Below are 19,833 nucleotides of genomic sequence, written 5' to 3'. Positions count from 1 at the left end.
CATTCTTTCAGATGCTGGGGGTGTCAGCTACTGGAAGTTCATAACTAAGTCACTCCCCTTTGGCCAAAGAGAGAGCCCTCGCCAAAGGTTACTTTTCCTTCTCCAGCTCAGTTCACACCCAGTGACGGCTGATATAAGAATACAAAATCTTGACTCTCTTTCTTTAATCGTAAACAACACTGAAGAGTCATCCTAGCTCGAGAGGTCCCATTGGGTTGACTGAGTCATTTGAGACAACTAAATCATAGTTTAATTTCTTCTTCTGCCCCATTTTGCTCCTCTCACTCCCTGACAATCATTGTTCTCCTGTATGTTTCTCGATAAACTTCCTGCATGCAAATCTCTGCTTCAGAGTCTGCTTCTGAAAAAAGACAAATGCTGCCTGCCTCAGGTGTGTTGAGAATTTTGCCTCTCTTCTGTAGGATTGTGACAAACCCGGGGGCCTCAACCCCATTGCCATGGTGCCTGTGGGACAAATAGAGCTTCTCCAACAGTCCATCCCAGGAAGTTCCCAATGAGATGGGCTGAGGCCTTCTCGATCTTATTTTTCCATCACCAAGCAGATCTTTTCCTTAGTCCCATCTCTGTTAACCAGTAACAGCTTCCCACTGAAGTAACAGAGCTTCTCCACTATGTGGAGCGATGCTTCCCACTCCACCTAGTAGCCACATTCTCCTTGGGAATAAATAAGTAGATGGCAGATTGGTAGATTAGGTATCTACCAATTCCAGATAGTCTATTAGATGTTCATAAATATCTATATGATAAAATGGTTTTCACTAGTCAGGGGATGACATATATTAAGTACATAGGACCTCCCCAGTCTGGGGAGTTCAGAAAAGCCCACCCTATTCAAGTTAGTGCCCATAAGAATTGGTTAAAAGTGAAGGGAGGTGTGGGGATAGGCTAAGGATACAAACCTGTGAAGCAGGAGGAAAGGGACCCTGGTATTTTTGAAGACCTGAAAGGATTGTTAAAATTTGCAATTTTAGTACTCAGGAACTGAGCCTAGAGTTTAAGCAGGAACCGGAGCATGCTGGGTCTTTTAGGCCGTGTTAAAAGGCCATGGAACACCATAAAGAATTTTAAGCAGAGGATTGACACGTGATCAAAATCTCATTAACAAAATATCATCCTATGAGAATGGATGAGAAGAGGTCAAGAGTAGACGGTGGGAGACCTGTTAAAAAGCAAATGCAGCCATCTCTGGAAAGATGATACTCTTTTTTACACTCTGAGGAAGTCCACCCTCACCCATTTTTTTCATCAACAATGGTAGTTGTCCTAAAGAGTGTTGGACCTTCCTAGACTCAGCTTTCCTCTGTTTTCTGAGAAAGTAAAAACCTGTTTCTCAAAGGTGAGAATTAAGTATAAATATATGAAGGTACATTTATAAGTTAGAAGACACAAACTGGCCCTTCCATTTTGCCTAATACGTTATAACTTTCCCTATATTCTATAGCAGCCCTATAATGACTATAAGAGAAATATTAATATAATGCAAACCACATGTCATTTTAAATTTTTAGTAGCCATCTTTAAAAAGTGAAAGAAAACATGTAAAATTGAATTTAATATGTTATTTTACTTAGCATATCTGAAATAGTATCACTTTAACATGTAACCAATATATTTTTTTAAACTCTGAACTTTTTATTGGCCTCCTGCTCCCTAAACGGTACTCTGCCTCTGCTGGCTTAATGTCTCAGAACTTTGGTGTCATTGGTCTCAGACACCACTTTGCTGTCCACTATCTGGCGGGTGGTAGTCTTTTGGATGGTTTGCATGGAGTTGGGGCTGTCCAAGGCAACAACCAAGATTGAAGTCTTCATTGTCTTCCAGCAGGTGGCGGTAGGTGACCATCTCAGCCTCCAGCTTGACCTTGATGTTCAGCAGGGCTTACTACTCCTGGGCCTAGCGCTGCCTCTCTGCTCAGGTCTGTGCCAGCTCCGACTCCAGGTGCAGCAGGATCCCGTTGAGCTGCTCTATCTGCAGGGCATACCGGGCCTCCAACTCCCTCAGGCTGTTCTCTAAGCTGGCTTTCAGATTTCTCATCCAGTCCAGGTCTATCTCCAAAGACTGGACTGTATGTCTCAGTTCCATAAGCATCATCTCAGCAGCTCCGACCTTAGCGGACTGCGTGTGACCACTGTGGTGCTCCCCTCAACCTGCGAAACCAGTATTTGCCCAGCTTCTCTCAGTTCTTCCCAGCCAGCTCGTCGTATTGCACCTAATGTCTGCCATGATCTTGGCGCGGTCCTGAGATTTGGGGGCATCTATCTCCATGGTCAACCCAGATCAGGCAATCTGGGCTTGTAGGCCTTTTACTTCCTCTGCTGGTTCTTCATGAAGAGCAGCTCCTCCTTGACAGCCTCGATCTCTGTCTCCAACTGCAACTGAGTGACATTGGTGTTATCAACGACCTTGTGGAGCCCATGGAAGTCACTCTCCGCAGACTGGCACATGACCAGCTCTGTCTCATACTTGATTCTAAAGTCAGCAGCCACAAGATGGGCATTTTTGATCTGCAGAATGATGCGGGCATTGTCCACAGTATTTGCGAAGATCTGAGTCCTTAGGTACTCAAAGGTCTTGAAGTAACACCCCCAGTCTCTGACCCAGGGTCCCTTCCTCTCCAGATGCTCCTGGATTTTGCTCTCCAGCTTCCAATTCTCAGTCTCCAGGCTCCTCACTCTGTCCACCTAGGAGGCCCGGCAGTCGTTCAGGCCTTGCATGGTCTCCTTCTCATCTTGGATGCCTCCCATTCCTGCTAGACCCCTGGCCATCCCTGTGGCCAGGCCCCCAGACTTCAAGCCACCTAGAAACTGATGGACCAGAATGTAGAGCCCTCCCCCCCCCCGCCCCCAGCACCTGCATAGATGCTGGCCGCACTGCTGACCTGCCGGGTGCTGTTGCTGGGCAGTTGGACTCACCCCAGGGACCAGTAGTTGGTGGAGAAGGTGGAGTGAGAGGTGAAACTCCTGCTATGCAGGTAGGAGAGTGAGAGAACAGGACTCAGACTTTGCTGACAACCACTTTAACATGTAATCAATATTTTAAAGTATGAAAGAGCTATTTTGTATTATTCATTCTTTTTGTACTAAGCCTTCAAAATCAGTTGTGCACTTTACAATTATAGTATGTTGCAATTTGAACTGGCCACATCTCAAAAGCTCAATAGCCACATATGGCTCTTAACTACTGTATTGGACAGCAGAGGTCTAGAGTTATGGGAAACTAAACTCTCCTTTTATTTTCCTTAGGATACAAGTTTAATCTTGGTGTTGGTCACATGGCACCATATCTCTTGAGTTGGATTGGATGCAGGAATTTTTTTAACTTGTTCAATCTCTGGGTCAGGTCAAAATTACAGTTTTCATTTTCTTTTGCAATACTACCCATCAAAGTTTTTGGGGATTTCTTTTATTATGTTTTTAATTGACAGATTAAATTTCAAGTGTTTATTGTGTACAACATGTTTTAAAGTATATATACAGTGTGGAATAGTTAAATCTAGCTAATTAGCATATGCACTACCTCACATAGCTATCATTTGTGTAGGGAGAACACCACTAAATGTTCACTATCTTTTCATTTTTCAAGAATACAATATGTCATCATTAAATATAGTCACCATACTGTGCAATAGATTTCTCAAACAGCCTCCTCTAATCTAACTGTAATTATTGATCTTTTGACAAACATCTCTCAATCCCTCCCTCCCACTTAATTATCCAGACTCTGGTAACCACCATTCTACTGTTTAAGACTTTATAGAGAGTGGCGGAGCGAGATGGCCCAATAGGAACAGCTCCAGTCTCCAACTCCCAGCGCGAGCGACACAGAAGACCGGTGATTTCTGCATTTTCAACTGAGGTACTGGGTTCATCTCACTGGGGAGTGCCAGACGATCGGTGCTGGTCAGCTGCTGCAGCCCGACCAGCGAGAGCTGAAGCAGGGCGAGGCATTGCCTCACCTGGAAAGCGCAAGGGGGAAGGGAATCCCTTTTCCTAGCCAGGGGAACTGAGACACACAACACCTGGAAAATCGGGTAACTCCCACCCCCATACTGCGCTTTAAGCAAACAGGCACACCAGGAGATCATATCCCACGCCAGGCCAGGAGGATCCCACACCCACGGAGCCTCCCTCATTGCTAGCACAGCAGTCTGTGATCTACTGGCAAAGCAGCAGCGAGGCTGGGGGAGGGGCGCCCGCCATTGCTGAGGCTTAGGTAAACAAAGCTGCTGGGAAGCTCGAACTGGGTGGAGCTCACAGCAGCTCAAGGAAACCTGCCTGTCTCTGTAGACTCCACCTCTGGGGACAGGGCACAGTAAACAATAACAAATGGAGCAGCTCTGCAGACGCAAACAACTCTGTCTGACAGCTTTGAAGAGAGCAGTGGATCTCCCAACAGGGAGGTTGAGATCTGAGAAGGGACAGACTCCCTGCTCAAGTGGGTCCCTGATCCCTGAGTAGCCTAACTGGGAGACATCCCCCACTAGGGGCAGTCTGACACCCCACACCTCACAGGGTGGAGTACACCCCTGAGAGGAAGCTTCCAAAGCAAGAATCAGACAGGTACACTCACTGTTCAGAAATATTCTATCTTCTGCAGCCTCTGCTGCTGATACCCAGGCAAACAGGGTCTGGAGTGGACCTCAAGCAATCTCCAACAGACCTACAGCTGAGAGTCCTGACTGTTAGAAGGAAAACTATCAAACAGGAAGGACACCTACACCAAAACCCCATCAGTACATCACCATCATCAAAGACCAGAGGCAGATAAAACCACAAAGATGGGGAAAAAGCAGGGCAGAAAAGCTGGAAATTCAAAAAATAAGAGCGCATCTCCCCCGGCAAAGGAGCGCAGCTCATTGCCAGCAACGGGTCAAAGCTGGACGGAGAATGACTTCGACGAGATGAGAGAAGAAGGCTTCAGTCCATCAAATTTCTCAGAGCTAAAGGAGGAATTACGTACCCAGCGCAAAGAAACTAAAAATCTTGAAAAAAAAGTGGAAGAATTGATGGCTAGAGTAATTAATGCAGAGAAGCTCATAAACGAAATGAAAGAGATGAAAACCATGACACGAGAAATACGTGACAAATGCACAAGCTTCAGTGACCGACTCGATCAACTGGAAGAAAGAATGTCAGCGATTGAGGATCAAATGAATGAAATGAAGCGAGAAGAGAAACCAAAAGAAAAAAGAAGAAAAAGAAATGAACAAAGCCTGCAAGAAGTATGGGATTATGTAAAAAGACCAAATCTACATCTGATTGGGGTGCCTGAAAGTGAGAGGGAAAATGGAACCAAGTTGGAAAACACTCTTCAGGATATCATCCAGGAGAACTTCCCCAACCTAGTAGGGCAGGCCAATATTCAAATCCAGGACATACAGAGAACGCCAAAAGATACTCCTCGAGAAGAGCAACTCCAAGACACATAATTGCCAGATTCACCAAAGTTGAAATGAAGGAAAAAATCTTAAGGGCAGCCAGAGAGAAAGGTCGGGTTACCCACAAAGGGAAGCCCATCAGACTAACAGCAGATCTCTCGGCAGAAACTCTTCAAGCCAGAAGAGAGTGGGGGCCAATATTCAACATTCTTAAAGAAAAGAATTTTAAACCCAGAATTTTATATCCAGCCAAACTAAGTTTCATAAGTGAAGGAGAAATAAAATCCTTTACAGATAAGCAAATGCTTAGAGATTTTGTCACCACTAGGCCTGCCTTACAAGAGACCCTGAAGGAAGCACTAAACATGGAAAGGAACAACCGGTACCAGCCATTGCAAAAACATGCCAAAATGTAAAGACCATCAAGGCTAGGAAGAAACTGCATCAACTAACGAGCAAAATAACCAGTTAATATCATAATGGAAGGATAAAGTTCACACATAACAATCTTAACCTTAAATGTAAATGGACTAAATGCTACAATTAAAAGACACAGACTGGCAAACTGGATAAAGAGTCAAGAACCATCAGTCTGCTGTATTCAGGAGACCCATCTCACACGCAGAGATATACATAGGCTCCAAATAAAGGGATGGAGGAAGATTTACCAAGCAAATGGAGAACAAAAAAAAGCAGGGGTTGCAATACTAGTCTCTGATAAAACAGACTTTAAACCATCAAAGATCAAAAGAGACAAAGAAGGCCATTACATAATGGTAAAGGGATCAATTCAACAGGAAGAGCTAACTATCCTAAATATATATGCACCCAATACAGGAGCACCCAGATTCATAAAGCAAGTCCTTAGAGACTTACAAAGAGACTTAGACTCCCATACAATAATCATGGGAGACTTCAACACTCCACTGTCAACATTAGACAGATCAACGAGACAGAAAGTTAACAAGGATATCCAGGAATTGAACTCATCTCTGCAGCAAGCAGACCTAATAGACATCTATAGAACTGTCCACCCCAAATCAACAGAATATACATTCTTCTCAGCACCACATCGTACTTACTCCAAAATTGACCACGTAATTGGAAGTAAAGCACTCCTCAGCAAATATACAAGAACAGAAATTATAACAAACTGTCTCTCAGACTACAGTGCAATCAAATTAGAACTCAGGACTAAGAAACTCAATCAAAACCGCTCAACTACATGGAAACTGAACAACCTGCTCCTGAATGACTACTGGGTACATAACGAAATGAAGGCAGAAATAAAGATGTTCTTTGAAACCAATGAGAACAAAGATACAACATACCAGAATCTCTGGGACACATTTAAAGCAGTGTGTGGAGGGAAATTTATAGCACTAAATGCCCACAAGAGAAAGCAGGAAAGATCTAAAATTGACACTCTAACATCGCAATTAAAAGAACTAGAGAAGCAAGAGCAAACACATTCGAAAGCTAGCAGAAGGCAAGAAATAACTAAGATCAGAGCAGAACTGAAGGAGATAGAGACACAAAAAACCCTCCAAAAAAATCAATGAATCCAGGAGTTGGTTTTTTGAAAAGATCAACAAAATTGACAGACCACTAGCAAGACTAATAAAGAACAAAAGAGAGAAGAATCAAATCAACGCAATTAGAAATGATAAAGGGGATATCACCACCGACCCCACAGAAATACAAACTACCATCAGAGAATACTATAAACACCTCTACGCAAATAAACTGGAAAATCTAGAAGAAATGGATAATTTCCTGGACACTTACACTCTTCCAAGACTAAACCAGGAAGAAGTTGAATCCCTGAATAGACCAATAGCAGGCTCTGAAATTGAGGCAATAATTAATAGCCTACCAACCAAAAAAAGTCCAGGACCAGATGGATTCACAGCTGAATTCTACCAGAGGTACAAGGAGGAGCTGGTACCATTCCTTCTGAAACTATTCCAATCAATAGAAAAAGAGGAAATCCTCCCTAACTCATTTTATGAGGCCAATATCATCCTGATACCAAAGCCTGGCAGAGATACAACAAAAAAAGAGAATTTTAGACCAATATCCCTGATGAACATCGATGCAAAAATCCTCAATAAAATACTGGCAAACCGGATTCAGCAACACATCAAAAAGCTTATCCACCATGATCAAGTGGGCTTCATCCCTGGGATGCAAGGCTGGTTCAACATTCGCAAATCAATAAACATAATCCAGCATATAAACAGAACCAAAGACAAGAACCACATGATTATCTCAATAGATGCAGAAAAGGCTTTTGACAAAATTCAACAGCCCTTCATGCTAAAAACGCTCAATAAATTCGGTATTGATGGAACGTACCTCAAAATAATAAGAGCTATTTATGACAAACCCACAGCCAATATCATACTGAATGGGCAAAAACTGGAAAAATTCCCTTTGAAAACTGGCACAAGACAGGGATGCCCTCTCTCACCACTCCTATTCAACATAGTGTTGGAAGTTCTGGCTAGGGCAATCAGGCAGGAGAAAGAAATCAAGGGGATTCAGTTAGGAAAAGAAGAAGTCAAATTGTCCCTGTTTGCAGATGACATGATTGTATATTTAGAAAACCCCATTGTCTCAGCCCAAAATCTCCTTAAGCTGATAAGCAACATCGGCAAAGTCTCAGGATACAAAATTAATGTGCAAAAATCACAAGCATTCTTATACACCAGTGACAGTCAAACAGAGAGCCAAATCAGGAATGAACTTCCATTCACAATTGCTTCAAAGAGAATAAAATACCTAGGAATCCAACTTACAAGGGATGTAAAGGACCTCTTCAAGGAGAACTACAAACCACTGCTCAGTGAAATAAAAGAGGACACAAACAAATGGAAGAACATACCATGCTCATGGATAGGAAGAATCAATATCGTGAAAATGGCCATACTGCCCAAGGTAATTTATAGATTCAATGCCGTCCCCATCAAGCTACCAATGAGCTTCTTCACAGAATTGGAAAAAACTGCTTTAAAGTTCATATGGAACCAGAAAAGAGCCCGCATCTCCAAGACAATCCTAAGTCAAAAGAACAAAGCTGGAGGCATCATGCTACCTGACTTCAAACTATACTACAAGGCTACAGTAACCAAAACAGCATGGTACTGGTACCAAAACAGAGATATAGACCAATGGAACAGAACAGAGTCCTCAGAAATAATACCACACATCTACAGCCATCTGATCTTTGACAAACCTGAGAGAAACAAGAAATGGGGAAAGGATTCCCTATTTAATAAATGGTGCTGGGATAATTGGCTAGCCATAAGTAGAAAGCTGAAACTGGATCCTTTCCTTACTCCTTATACGAAAATTAATTCAAGATGGATTAGAGACTTAAATGTTAGACCTAATACCATAAAAATCCTAGAGGAAAACCTAGGTAGTACCATTCAGGACATAGGCATGGGCAAAGACTTCATGTCTAAAACACCAAAAGCAATGGCAGCAAAAGCCAAAATTGACAAATGGGATCTCATTAAACTAAAGAGCTTCTGCACAGCAAAAGAAACTACCATCAGAGTGAACAGGCAACCTACAGAATGGGAGAAAATTTTTGCAATCTACTCATCTGACAAAGGGCTAATATCCAGAACCTACAAAGAACTCAAACAAATTTACAAGAAAAAAACAAACAACCCCATCAAAAAGTGGGCAAAGGATGAGATACCATCTCACACCAGTTAGAATGGCGATCATTAAAAAGTCAGGAAACAACAGGTGCTGGAGAGGATGTGGAGAAATAGGAACACTTTTACACTGTTGGTGGGATTGTAAACTAGTTCAACCATTATGGAAAACAGTATGGCGATTCCTCAAGGATCTAGAACTAGATGTACCATATGACCCAGCCATCCCATTACTGGGTATATACCCAAAGGATTATAAATCATGCTGCTATAAAGACACATGCACACATATGTTTATTGTGGCACTATTCACAATAGCAAAGACTTGGAATCAACCCAAATGTCCATCAGTGACAGACTGGATTAAGAAAATGTGGCACATATACACCATGGAATACTATGCAGCCAGAAAAAAGGATGAATTTGTGTACTTTGTAGGGACATGGATGTTACTGGAAACCATCAATCTCAGCAAACTATCACAAGAACAGAAAACGAAACACTGTATGTTCTCACTCATAGGTGGGAATTGAACAATGAGATCACCTGGACACAGGAAGGGGAACATCACACACTGGGGCCTATTGTGGGGAGGGGACAGGGGATAGGGATAGCATTAGGAGATATACCTGATGTAAATGACGAGTTGATGGGTGCTGACGAGTTGATGGGTGCAGCACACCAACATGGCACAAGTATACATATGTAGCAAACCTGCACGTTGTGCACATGTACCCTACAACTTGAAGTTTAATAATAATAAATAAATTTTTTAAAAAAAAAGACTTTATAGAAAACTTTTTCATATTCTTCATTTGAGTGCGATCATGTGGTATTTTTTTTGTCTTAATATTTCACTTAATATAATGTCCTCCAGACTCATCCATACCATACCACATGACAGGATTTTGTTTCCCTTTATAGCAGAAAATTAAATCAGTATGTCAAAGAGATAACTATACTCCCATGTTTACTGCAGCACTGTTTCCAATAGCAACATATGGAATCAACCTAATGCTATCAATAGATGAATGGGAGAAAGAATATATATATATTCTATATACATATATATAGAATATACATATATATATATATATATGTTAGACTGGTCTTTCTGATTTCACAATGGGAAGACCTCATTTAGAACAGGGGTGATCAACAAATCCACAGTTAGCTTAGCTTAGCTCCTCACAGAATCTCTACCAGGGATTAGGACTTTTCAGCAACCTATAGCCCAGGTTCTTTGTCTTAAAGTAGACATTACTCTTCCCCTACCTCTACCTTAAACCAGTGAAGTTTTTATTTTTATTTTTTTTTTTAAGAACCAATGTGGCTATTCAGTAAAGAACTCCAAAATTTCTAGATACTTCCAAATGTGGTAATAGGAGCACCATTCTTTCATATAAGATTTATTTGGAAACTACAACTAGATGTTGTTAACAAAGGATGACAAAAGGTCGAATTGGAATTAGAAACAACTACAGCTTCAGATATACATCCAAATAAAAGCCTATTTATTCTGTTAGTCAGACTATACAGACTTACTTGTGTCCAGATTCCAAAGAAATAAGTCTATTTCTCTAGAGGCATTGGCTTTGTTTCATGTTAGATATTATATTCTTTTTGCTGGGGCAATGAACAAAAGATAAAAATTGACCCCATGCCCAGTCTGAAGTTTTCTGAGGAGTATTGTGGCTTGAGCAATGTAAAAGGTTTTCTGTCCCAGACAGAGAAGCAGAAAAGAACACTGAGAGCAAGGGCACTGAGATGGGAAGCCCAGCAGGGGGAAATCAAGGCAGTTGAGATTAATGGCCCTATCTTTTCTGGTGCTTCCATGGCAATCTTCTCTAGGAGGGGTGAATTATAGTTGATAACATAAACTCACTGAGTCTCCTAGTCTACAGCTGTCATAGACAATAATGAAGGTATAGATGTAATTCAAGAACCTTCATTCTGGAAATATCTCAGTTTTGTTTAAATGGGTAGTGTACAGTTCACATTAAGAAAAACTTTTCCCCATGGAAAAGCAGGGATACAGCAGATTTTGGGATATTGGCGATATTGGCAGAATCTGAATCTTAAGCCCCAGATCTGCTGCATTTCTACCAGAAGAATTACTTCTTCATGCTTATATGGAACACCTGGGTACCTACAAGACTCTCATCCTCATAAGTTTCCTGGTTCCAAAGCAGACCTAGCAGCTCAAGGATGCTGTACTGTAATTACTACTTGTGACTGTTTAATGCACCATCAGACCTCCCCACTCTGAGGTTCCAGAAGCTATTTTCCTGTCCAGAGCTCCACTCTGCCACTTCTCTCCCCACAGCCCACCAGGGCTAAGGCTATTTTAGGCATCTGAACCTAGAGCATAGGCCTATTCTTCAGGGAGGCATGGGCAGAAAACCCAGAAGATAAAATCCAATATTGGGATAGTGGTGAACAGAAAGAAAGTTGAGGAAACATCCGGGAGACTTGAGGCATTATAAATAAAAACCATATATATTTGAAAAGCAAATATTTCTAGACTTAGGAGAGAGAGAACTTCATTTCAGACTTTAGGTATACTCTTAGAAAAATTATGTTTAAATGAGAATTACATAGTATCCATAAACCGGGGCCATTTTATTATAGCCAGTATATAAGAATGGGCTATAAAGCATAACATATTGCAGACATATCATTTCCCTAATACCTACATCACAGTGGCTTCAAAATTGGAATGGGCAAGTGGAATATTTGTTATTAGTAAGAGCATGAAAATCCAACTCACTCACTGGACAGGTATAAGATTTGTCCAAATATGTGTGACAGTGAAGGAAAAATGCCTTGGAAAGCCTCTTGGTACCAGCAGTAGGAGTGAGGAAGCTGGAGAGGATGCTGAGATATAATCCTTTCTCTTTCTCACCTCACAAGGCTGGGCTCCAAGAATAAGATGGTGGGAAGACAATTGTGTTGCAGACAATGGTGCATAACTGGGTGAGATTTTACCTATGTCACTTTGAACTTCTCTCTCTGTCCTCCAAAGGAAACCTTGGGTTGGGTATCAGCCTCACCTCCTCTGGCCAAGCTAGGACTGACCATAAATAATGCCTGAGGATAGAGATGGTTTCGTTACACACTACCTATTACCTTCCAACCATACTACCTCTTCCTAGAGAAAAGAAAAGATCCCAGGGAGACTCCTGCTGCGGTCTGATTTGTGTATTGTCTGTGTGCCTGAACCGGAGGCCCTCATTTGGGAAGAGTCTGAATTAGGAAGGATAATAAAGCAAAGAAAGGGGAAATTATGATAGAAAGGAGAGTGGCAGACGAAAGTGATAACACCAAGGAAAGAGACTATCACTCTTTTCTATTAAAAATGCTTCAGAAGCAGCGAGTAATAACCAAACAACTTTTCTCAGATGAAGTGCCAAGTGATACCTGATTTTGAGAGAAGTTGCAGAAGTTGTTCTACCCCAAGAAGAAAAGTTGGACTAAAATAAGAACCCAATAGGACACTCTGGAGAAAATTTGTAATACAGCATTTGTGGACTCCGTTTATTTCATTTGATATTTTATACATAAACTGAGAATGAGGATTCTTCACACTGCTTTGAGCAGGGATTGCAAAGCAGTGAAGCCTCTGCACACTGTGTGGTCATGAATCACGAAGATAATTTACCAAGACAGCTGCTTGGACATGGTGAAAAGTTTCCTAGTTTACGATTATTGTGTCGTCTCTCTCAAACATACCAGATGGGATTGTTGCTACAATTTGGAGGGACAAGTGGCATTGGAAGCCTGGTAACCTTAAAGAATGTGATCACTGGAGTGATATAGCCACGTATCTTCAATGGCTGTCCCTACGTGTTTCAGAAGGAAAGCTTGTGGAGAGCCTTGTGGTGCACCCAGACTGAAATGGATATAAATCGGGTATGTTCAACTAAAAGTCCTATGGGGCACCCAATTGCTTGGAGTTCCTACATGATAACCCTCATGTAAGCAATAGAACTTCTCAAGAAAATAAACTAGTGACAAAAACAACTAGAGAGACAGAGGAGGACTCAAATTCCATGGATACCTTATACCCCAAGGTAAATAAGGTATGCAATAATGGCCAGCCTATTATTCAGAGTGCAGCAGGGGAAGCAGCATGCTTGGGGAAATAATAATAATAAATAATTCAACGCATATAACTTAATGTGTATATACTCATTATACAAAAACTTTTATTAGTTAATTCGCTCTTCGAAAAAACAATAAAAAATAAATTAACACCATTTTCAAGGTAATAAAGCCAGAATCTATGAGTTTAGCCAAAGTTCATGAAATCTGAGTACACAAATTTAGCCAAATTATTTTATCTGAGAATACAATTTCCATTGTCCAGACTGTCTCAATCCTAATGGTCTTCACTGTATAGAAGTTCATTTTGTGCTGGCTCAAAATAAGGCTCTGTGTTAGGTACTATAAGGACACATAATAGTATAAGATTTTATTGCTGTTTCCAATTAGTTATCAAAGAAAATGAGAGATAAGAGATCACTTATAAAATGTTCTACACATTTTCTTCAATACATTTTTATTTTAAATTTATCTGTATAAGGGACAGTAAAAGTAGCCATGCCAAATTTTAAAGATGAATAAAATACTCTCAACCTAAAAGAAGCTTTTGACAGTGTCAGAGAAAGAAATACAGCCACACAAGATGCAAGAATAATGATTCCAGTCAGGAGGATCAGGAAAGGAAGACCTACTGTGGGAGGTGGCATTTGAATTAAACCTGGTAGGAAAGACGGGGTTTGGCAAATGGTGATAATGGTAAAAGAAGGCTTATCTGAGAAGCATCAAATGATAGAAAAGAGAGAGAGCAAAATGGAAATAAGTAATTTTCAAGAAATAATGAGCAGTTCATTTGGGCTACAGTGGCAGAGAAAACAAAGTTTAAGACAAGTCAAAAGTATGTTAGGGCTATTGTATAGGAGGCCTGTAATAAAAGAAGTGCTGTAACATAAAATTTTTTAAACACTGTAGAGATATTAATTTTAATACAAGTCATTCAGCAAAGATAAGCTTCAGTACAAATGAAAGTAGGATAGTCCAGTTGGGACAGTTGTCAAATAATGCTTGGACAAATGACGAACTTGAAATCTTAACTTACATCCCCAAAACAGACAGATTAAGACTGTTTAATATTCCTTGAAGATACTGAACTGTGTGGCATCATTAAGAAGGAAATGCCAAAATAGTAGAATACACTATTCTGTGAAAAACAAACCCTAGAACTTTCAGGTCTGGGAAACTGTTGGCAGCTTTGCCAGCCACAGCTCAGGAGGGAGGCTGCAGCAAACAGCAACAGAGGGAATGAACAGGATGGCTCAATCGCGCCTATGATGGGCAGTTCAAGGTGAGATAGGAACTATGATTATAACGACATGAAGATGAAGATGATGAATACAAGAACATAAAGCACTTCAAACAATACAACTCCCCGCAACAACCTAAAAATCCTAAAACTTTGTCAACCTCATTTACAAACCAAAAACTGAAGAGAAAAAATCTAAGTAGAGAGAAAGAATGGCAATGCTGCCCTCAGAGAGGTATGGGAGAATTTTAGGAGCCAGGGAATAGCACATCTGTCTCAGGCGCCATGGAAGAGAGTTGGGGTGTTCAGGGCAAGGCACTCAACCCCAAGTTGTTCCAGGGTCAACATCTGTACTTAACCCAAGCCATGCCTTCATGGCACCCAAGCCAGGCAGCCGTCTGCCAGGCTGAATCAGAGACAGGAAAGGAATCCGTGTCATTTGCAGTTCAGAAGACAGGCTGATCTTTTTAAGGGCATTTTATAAAGTTTGTTTCTTTAGTGGTCAAACACTTCCATTCTAATACAGTTCCGTTTGTCAAAGTCTTGGCAAGATTCTTCATTGTAGATTAGTTCAGGAAAAATTCCGAAGTAACCATAGAATCCAGAAAAGGGAGGTTTCCTTTCAAGCAACAGAAAACAAAGATTCACAAATAAATGTGTTCATTGTTGCCTGAGATATTGAGAACAGAAGAATCAGAACTCAGGTCAGGATTTAAAAGTGAAATTTCCTTTCCAACATAAAAATAATTTCTCATTTCCCAATTTTAATTAACAACTCTAAAGGTGGATCTAATCCTTTTTACTCTTATAACCTCTTCAGCAGGTTCTGGATTCCCTGCTTGATCTCCTTGGTTCTCACACCATAAACAATGGGGTTTAGAGCTGGGGGAATTAGGTGGTGCAGGATATTGAGCAGGATGGGGACATCCAGAGGAATTGTCTTCCTGGCCAGGTTAGTGATGACCAGAACCAGCAGGACTGTGCTGAAGAAGAAGATGAGGATGAAGTGGGAACCACACGTGCTCAAGGCCTTGGCCACAGCACCCTCTGCCTTGATCCTCAGCATAACTTTCAATATAAAAGAATAGGAGATAATAATAAGGATAAGGTCAGAGCCCAACAGAGTCCAGCCTGCCACAAACTGGTAGAGCTGATTGAAAGTGATGTCATCACAAGAGAGTTTGGACACAGACAGGTTAGTGCAGATGCAGTTCTTGATTATGTTTCCCACACAGTATCTGAGCCTGGCAGAAAGCACGGGAACAGGAAGAGAAACAAAGGCATTCCGGGCTATAACAAAGACCACAGCCCTAGCCACAAACTGGTCAGTGATGATAGATGGGTATCTCAGTGGATGGCAGATGGCCACATAACGGTCATAGGCCATGACCATGAATGTGCAGGACTCCATGGTCAAAAAACTGTTCATGATGAACATCTGGAGGAAGCAGGCTGGAAAGCTGATTGACCTGAGGTCAAACCAGAAGATGGCCAGGACCTTGGGGATGACGGTGAGGCAGAGCACGATGTCCAGCAGGGAGAGGAGGCTGAGCAGGTAGTACAGGGGCTGGTGCAGAGAGGACTCCAGCTGGATGGTGATCAAGAGGGTGGTGTTGGCCCCCATGGCCAGGAGGAAGAGAAGGCTGAGGGGCAGGGACAGCCAGTGCTGCCAACTCTGGAAGTTGGGGAAGCAGATGAGGAGGAATTCAGAGACTGGAGCAGCGGAGTCATTGCTGGGTGATGCCATGTTAAGTTTCCTGATCAATCTGGAGACCCAGGGTACCTTAAAATATAGGAGAGAAGTACAGAAACATAAAAAGTATGTGTTCTAAACATAGTAGAGTGTGGGTTTCCACTGAGGCCCTGTATCTGTCCCAATAAAGTTTTTAAAATCACTGTCTTCATCTTCCCTTATATTTAACCAAGTATGTATCATATGTTTTATAGTCTTAATCTTAATTAATCATATGTTTTATGTTCTTAATTCTTAATCAGCCACAATGTTTTATATTCTTTATCTCATTTCATCCTTTTAAAAAATACTAAGGAGTATTTAATATTGTTATCTTAATGTTACAGGTAACAAAATAGAGATAAAGGAAAATTGTGAGAAGAATTTTCTACCACCACACAGTTTAAAAACCAGCAATCACAAGTATCATCTATTGTCATGCATTTATATGATTTCAGTACACTTTACTAATTTTTACTTTACAATGATTTTCATTCATTCATTCATTCATTTCCCAACCCACTTATTCCAGTTCAGGGTTACAGGTGGTCCAAGCTTATCCCAGCAGCTCTGGGTTGGTTCCCAAAAGCTCAGGGAACCAGGACGCCATTGCATTACAGGGAGCACTCACACACACAACCATTCAGTCACACTGGGATAATTTAAACTTCAGCTGTACATCACTGGGATGTAGAAGGAAACTATTTGAGTCCCTGGAAAAAGTCCAGTCTGACATAGAGAGAATATGCAAACACCACACAGACAGCGGCCCCCGCCGGAAACCCATTTTTTTTCTTATCAATGTTATAATGACACAACGTCGTGTGAAATGACATTACATGAGGACCTGCTCTCATCAAATGAGCTGAAGTTCACCAAAGATGGAATAGAAGTCAGGGAGTAAGTTTTAGGCAAGTAAATTTATACAGGAATCCACTTACCTGGTAAGTAAAATTACCAGTTCTTCCTTGTGACCAGGATCCAATTATCCTTAGCATATGTAATTTACATTCTGTAAACTCATCTACTTTGATTATAGCTGTTTCTTTTGTGGGGTATCATTTGTTTTCCCTGACTACTAAGCAAAGAGAAAGAGTCCAGGTACTAAGAAGGGTAACAGCAATGACTGCCACAGTCAAAGAGATCGAAAGTAGCCAGGGAGTCATGGCAGGATAAGAGAGGGAGCCTAGCTTTGGAAGGCCAAGGCAGGCAGATCATGAGGTCAGGAGTTCAAGACCAGCCTGGCCAACACCGTGAAACCCTGTCTCTACTAAAAATACAGAAATTAGCTGGGTGTGATGGTGCATGCCTGTAATCCTAGCTACTTGGGAGGCTGAGGCAGAATTGCTTGAACCAGACCCGGTGGGTGGAGGTTCCAGTGAGCCCACTGTACTCCAGCCCAGAGACAGAGCGAGGCTCCGTCTCAAAAAAAGAGAAAAAAGAAAAACGAGAGGGAGCCTAGGAACCATGTAATCAGCATAGCTACAATGACTGATCCTTCACCCCTGTCCCATTTAATAGATCTTCTCTAAGAGGATTGAGGTGTCCATGAGAAGATATTAGAAGACTCTAGCTGCCAGAGAAGATAATGGAAGTATTTATTTAATCCAAGAACTTTCACTTTGAATATTCCAGATTTTCTAAACATAAATTATACAATATATATTTTTAAAAATCTACCCATTGTAGGGCTTTGAAACAAACCAAGAATTCAGGAGTTAAAACTGGAGTAGGCAAAATTATGTATCAGATCTGCCCTGCATTTAAATATCTGATTAGGAAAATGACTCAGTGTGAATTTGAGAAATAAGATTGAACTAATTCACCTTATCTGTAAAGCCTTCTCCTTTCCAATAATCTCAAGTATCGTTACTCTGAATGGCTTGATCTATTTGAACAAGTGAGAAAATAGTGTTTTCTCAGTTCCTGGTCAGAATGCTAAAGACAGCAGTACATCACATAGATTAAGCAAAAATCATTATCTTTTGAGAACTTACCTAATTAATAGAGAAAATTGACTTGCAAACATTTATAATGCAGTGCAGTTGTGGTTCTAATAATGACACTCATAAAATAAGGAGGCAATATTTCAGATAATGAAGCAGGGTAATATGGTCTGAAAGTTAGCCTCAAGCAGAAACAAATGACAATTCTGGCTCTTATACTGATTGTGTAAACCTAAAAGCTATTTCAATTCCATATTGTTTTCTCACCAATGAAATAGAATAAATGATATGTAACTTTAGGTGCTATTGTGGGAAGGAAAAGGGGCTGTCATATTCTGAAGTTCTGTTAGGTCAAAAGATGCAACAAGCTAAGAGCATCAAAGGACAAAAAAATAAAATGAGGTAACATTTCCTGGGTGAGAATAAGGTCTGTCCTTTCAGGCAAAGGTAAAAACAAGAAAATCCTGCCTCCATAGATGTTAAGTAATGACTAGTAATAAGGCACTAGGGGCTGCTGGATCCCAAGTTCTTTGGGGCAAAGGAGGCGGGAGAGTAGAGTATCAAAAGATGTTTAAAGGGAAGCAATGGCAGCCTTGACAGGATCCTTAGAAGTCTGTCTGATAGTAGGCATTGTCACGTACACTGTAGGGAATCAGAATATTTGAAAAGGAACGTGATATGCAATAGATGCTGTCTTAGACCACTTTAACTGCTAAAACAAAATACCATAAACTGGGTGGCTTATAAACAACTAGCATTCAAACCTCATAGTTCTGGAAGCTAAGAAGCATAAGAATAAAGTGCCAGCAGATTCAGTGTCTGGCTAGAGCTCATTTCTTAGTTCAGAGGTGGCACCTTCTCATTGTGTCCCAACATGGTAGAAGGGGCTAGTTAGCTCTTTACCATCTCTTTTATAGAGGTACCATTCTCTACCATGAGCCCTCATAACCTAATTACCTCACAAAGGTTCCAATTTCTAATACCATCACCTTGGAGGTGGAAGGGAGGTTAGGATTTCAACACGAGAATTTTCTGAGGACACAAACATTGAGACCATAGCAGATAGGTCAAAGGGGAATCACAGAAGGTAGGGAGGCTTTTTGGAGAGTCCCAAATAGTTCAAAGGACAAGTGATTAAGATCTGAACAAAAGTAATAACCATGTAAATGGAGAAGAAAGGATAATTTTGAGGGGTGAGGAGTGCTACAAGAAAATTTAATGTAAGAAAGGTTAAGGGGACAGAGAAAGGCTGGAGTCAGGTATGCCTCCCAGATTTTTAAACGAATACAGGAAGACGTATGTTCTTTTTGAGCCTCTTGTAGCACTGATAGATTCTTCCAGGTAATAATGTACTTTTAGCTTTCATAGTTACTTTGTAATTCCTTAATAGCTGGAATGATTTTTCCTCCCTCTGAATTTTCCTCAGTGAAACTGAGAACTCTTAATCTGAGAAATGAAGAATTGTTGGCCATCTGGGGCATTGTTTTGGCTCTTCGGTATGCCAACTCAATCAGTTCAAACTCATAGACTGATTATTCACAAAGGAGTGGTCATTGTAGTTATTCATTCTAGGTGTCAACGAGCAAAACATGGTCTCTGACCATGAGTCATTAACAGTTTGGAAAAGTCAGACAGATTCTGAACTAACCGAAATGGTAATGGAAGATTTGAGCCCAGCTATGATTGCCTAGAAGCAGCAGTCACCTAGGTTCGTAGATGAATTCAGACTAGGGAAGAAAAAA

General features: G+C 41.0%; 1 protein-coding gene across 1 annotated transcript; it reads right to left on the bottom strand.

Annotated features, from left to right (window-relative positions):
* Positions 1-15,124: 15,124 nt before the first annotated feature.
* Positions 15,125-16,207, bottom strand: LOC119623108 (olfactory receptor 56A4). The gene has a single exon (XM_037995747.2). It carries the CDS (start codon positions 16,158-16,160, stop codon positions 15,219-15,221), a length of 942 nt encoding a protein of 313 aa, XP_037851675.1. The 5' UTR covers positions 16,161-16,207; the 3' UTR covers positions 15,125-15,218.
* Positions 16,208-19,833: the final 3,626 nt, after the last annotated feature.

Source organism: Chlorocebus sabaeus, chromosome 1 (assembly GCF_047675955.1).
Source record: "Chlorocebus sabaeus isolate Y175 chromosome 1, mChlSab1.0.hap1, whole genome shotgun sequence".
Taxonomy (NCBI): Eukaryota; Metazoa; Chordata; class Mammalia; order Primates; family Cercopithecidae; genus Chlorocebus; species Chlorocebus sabaeus.
Note: the sequence above shows the minus strand (reverse complement) of the source record. Positions and strands in the feature narration are given on the sequence as shown.

What these genes read in the sequence shown, in the direction of transcription:
- LOC119623108 (XM_037995747.2), bottom strand. Translation starts at nt 16,160, where the DNA reads ATGGCATCACCCAGCAATGACTCCGCTGCTCCAGTCTCTGAATTCCTC.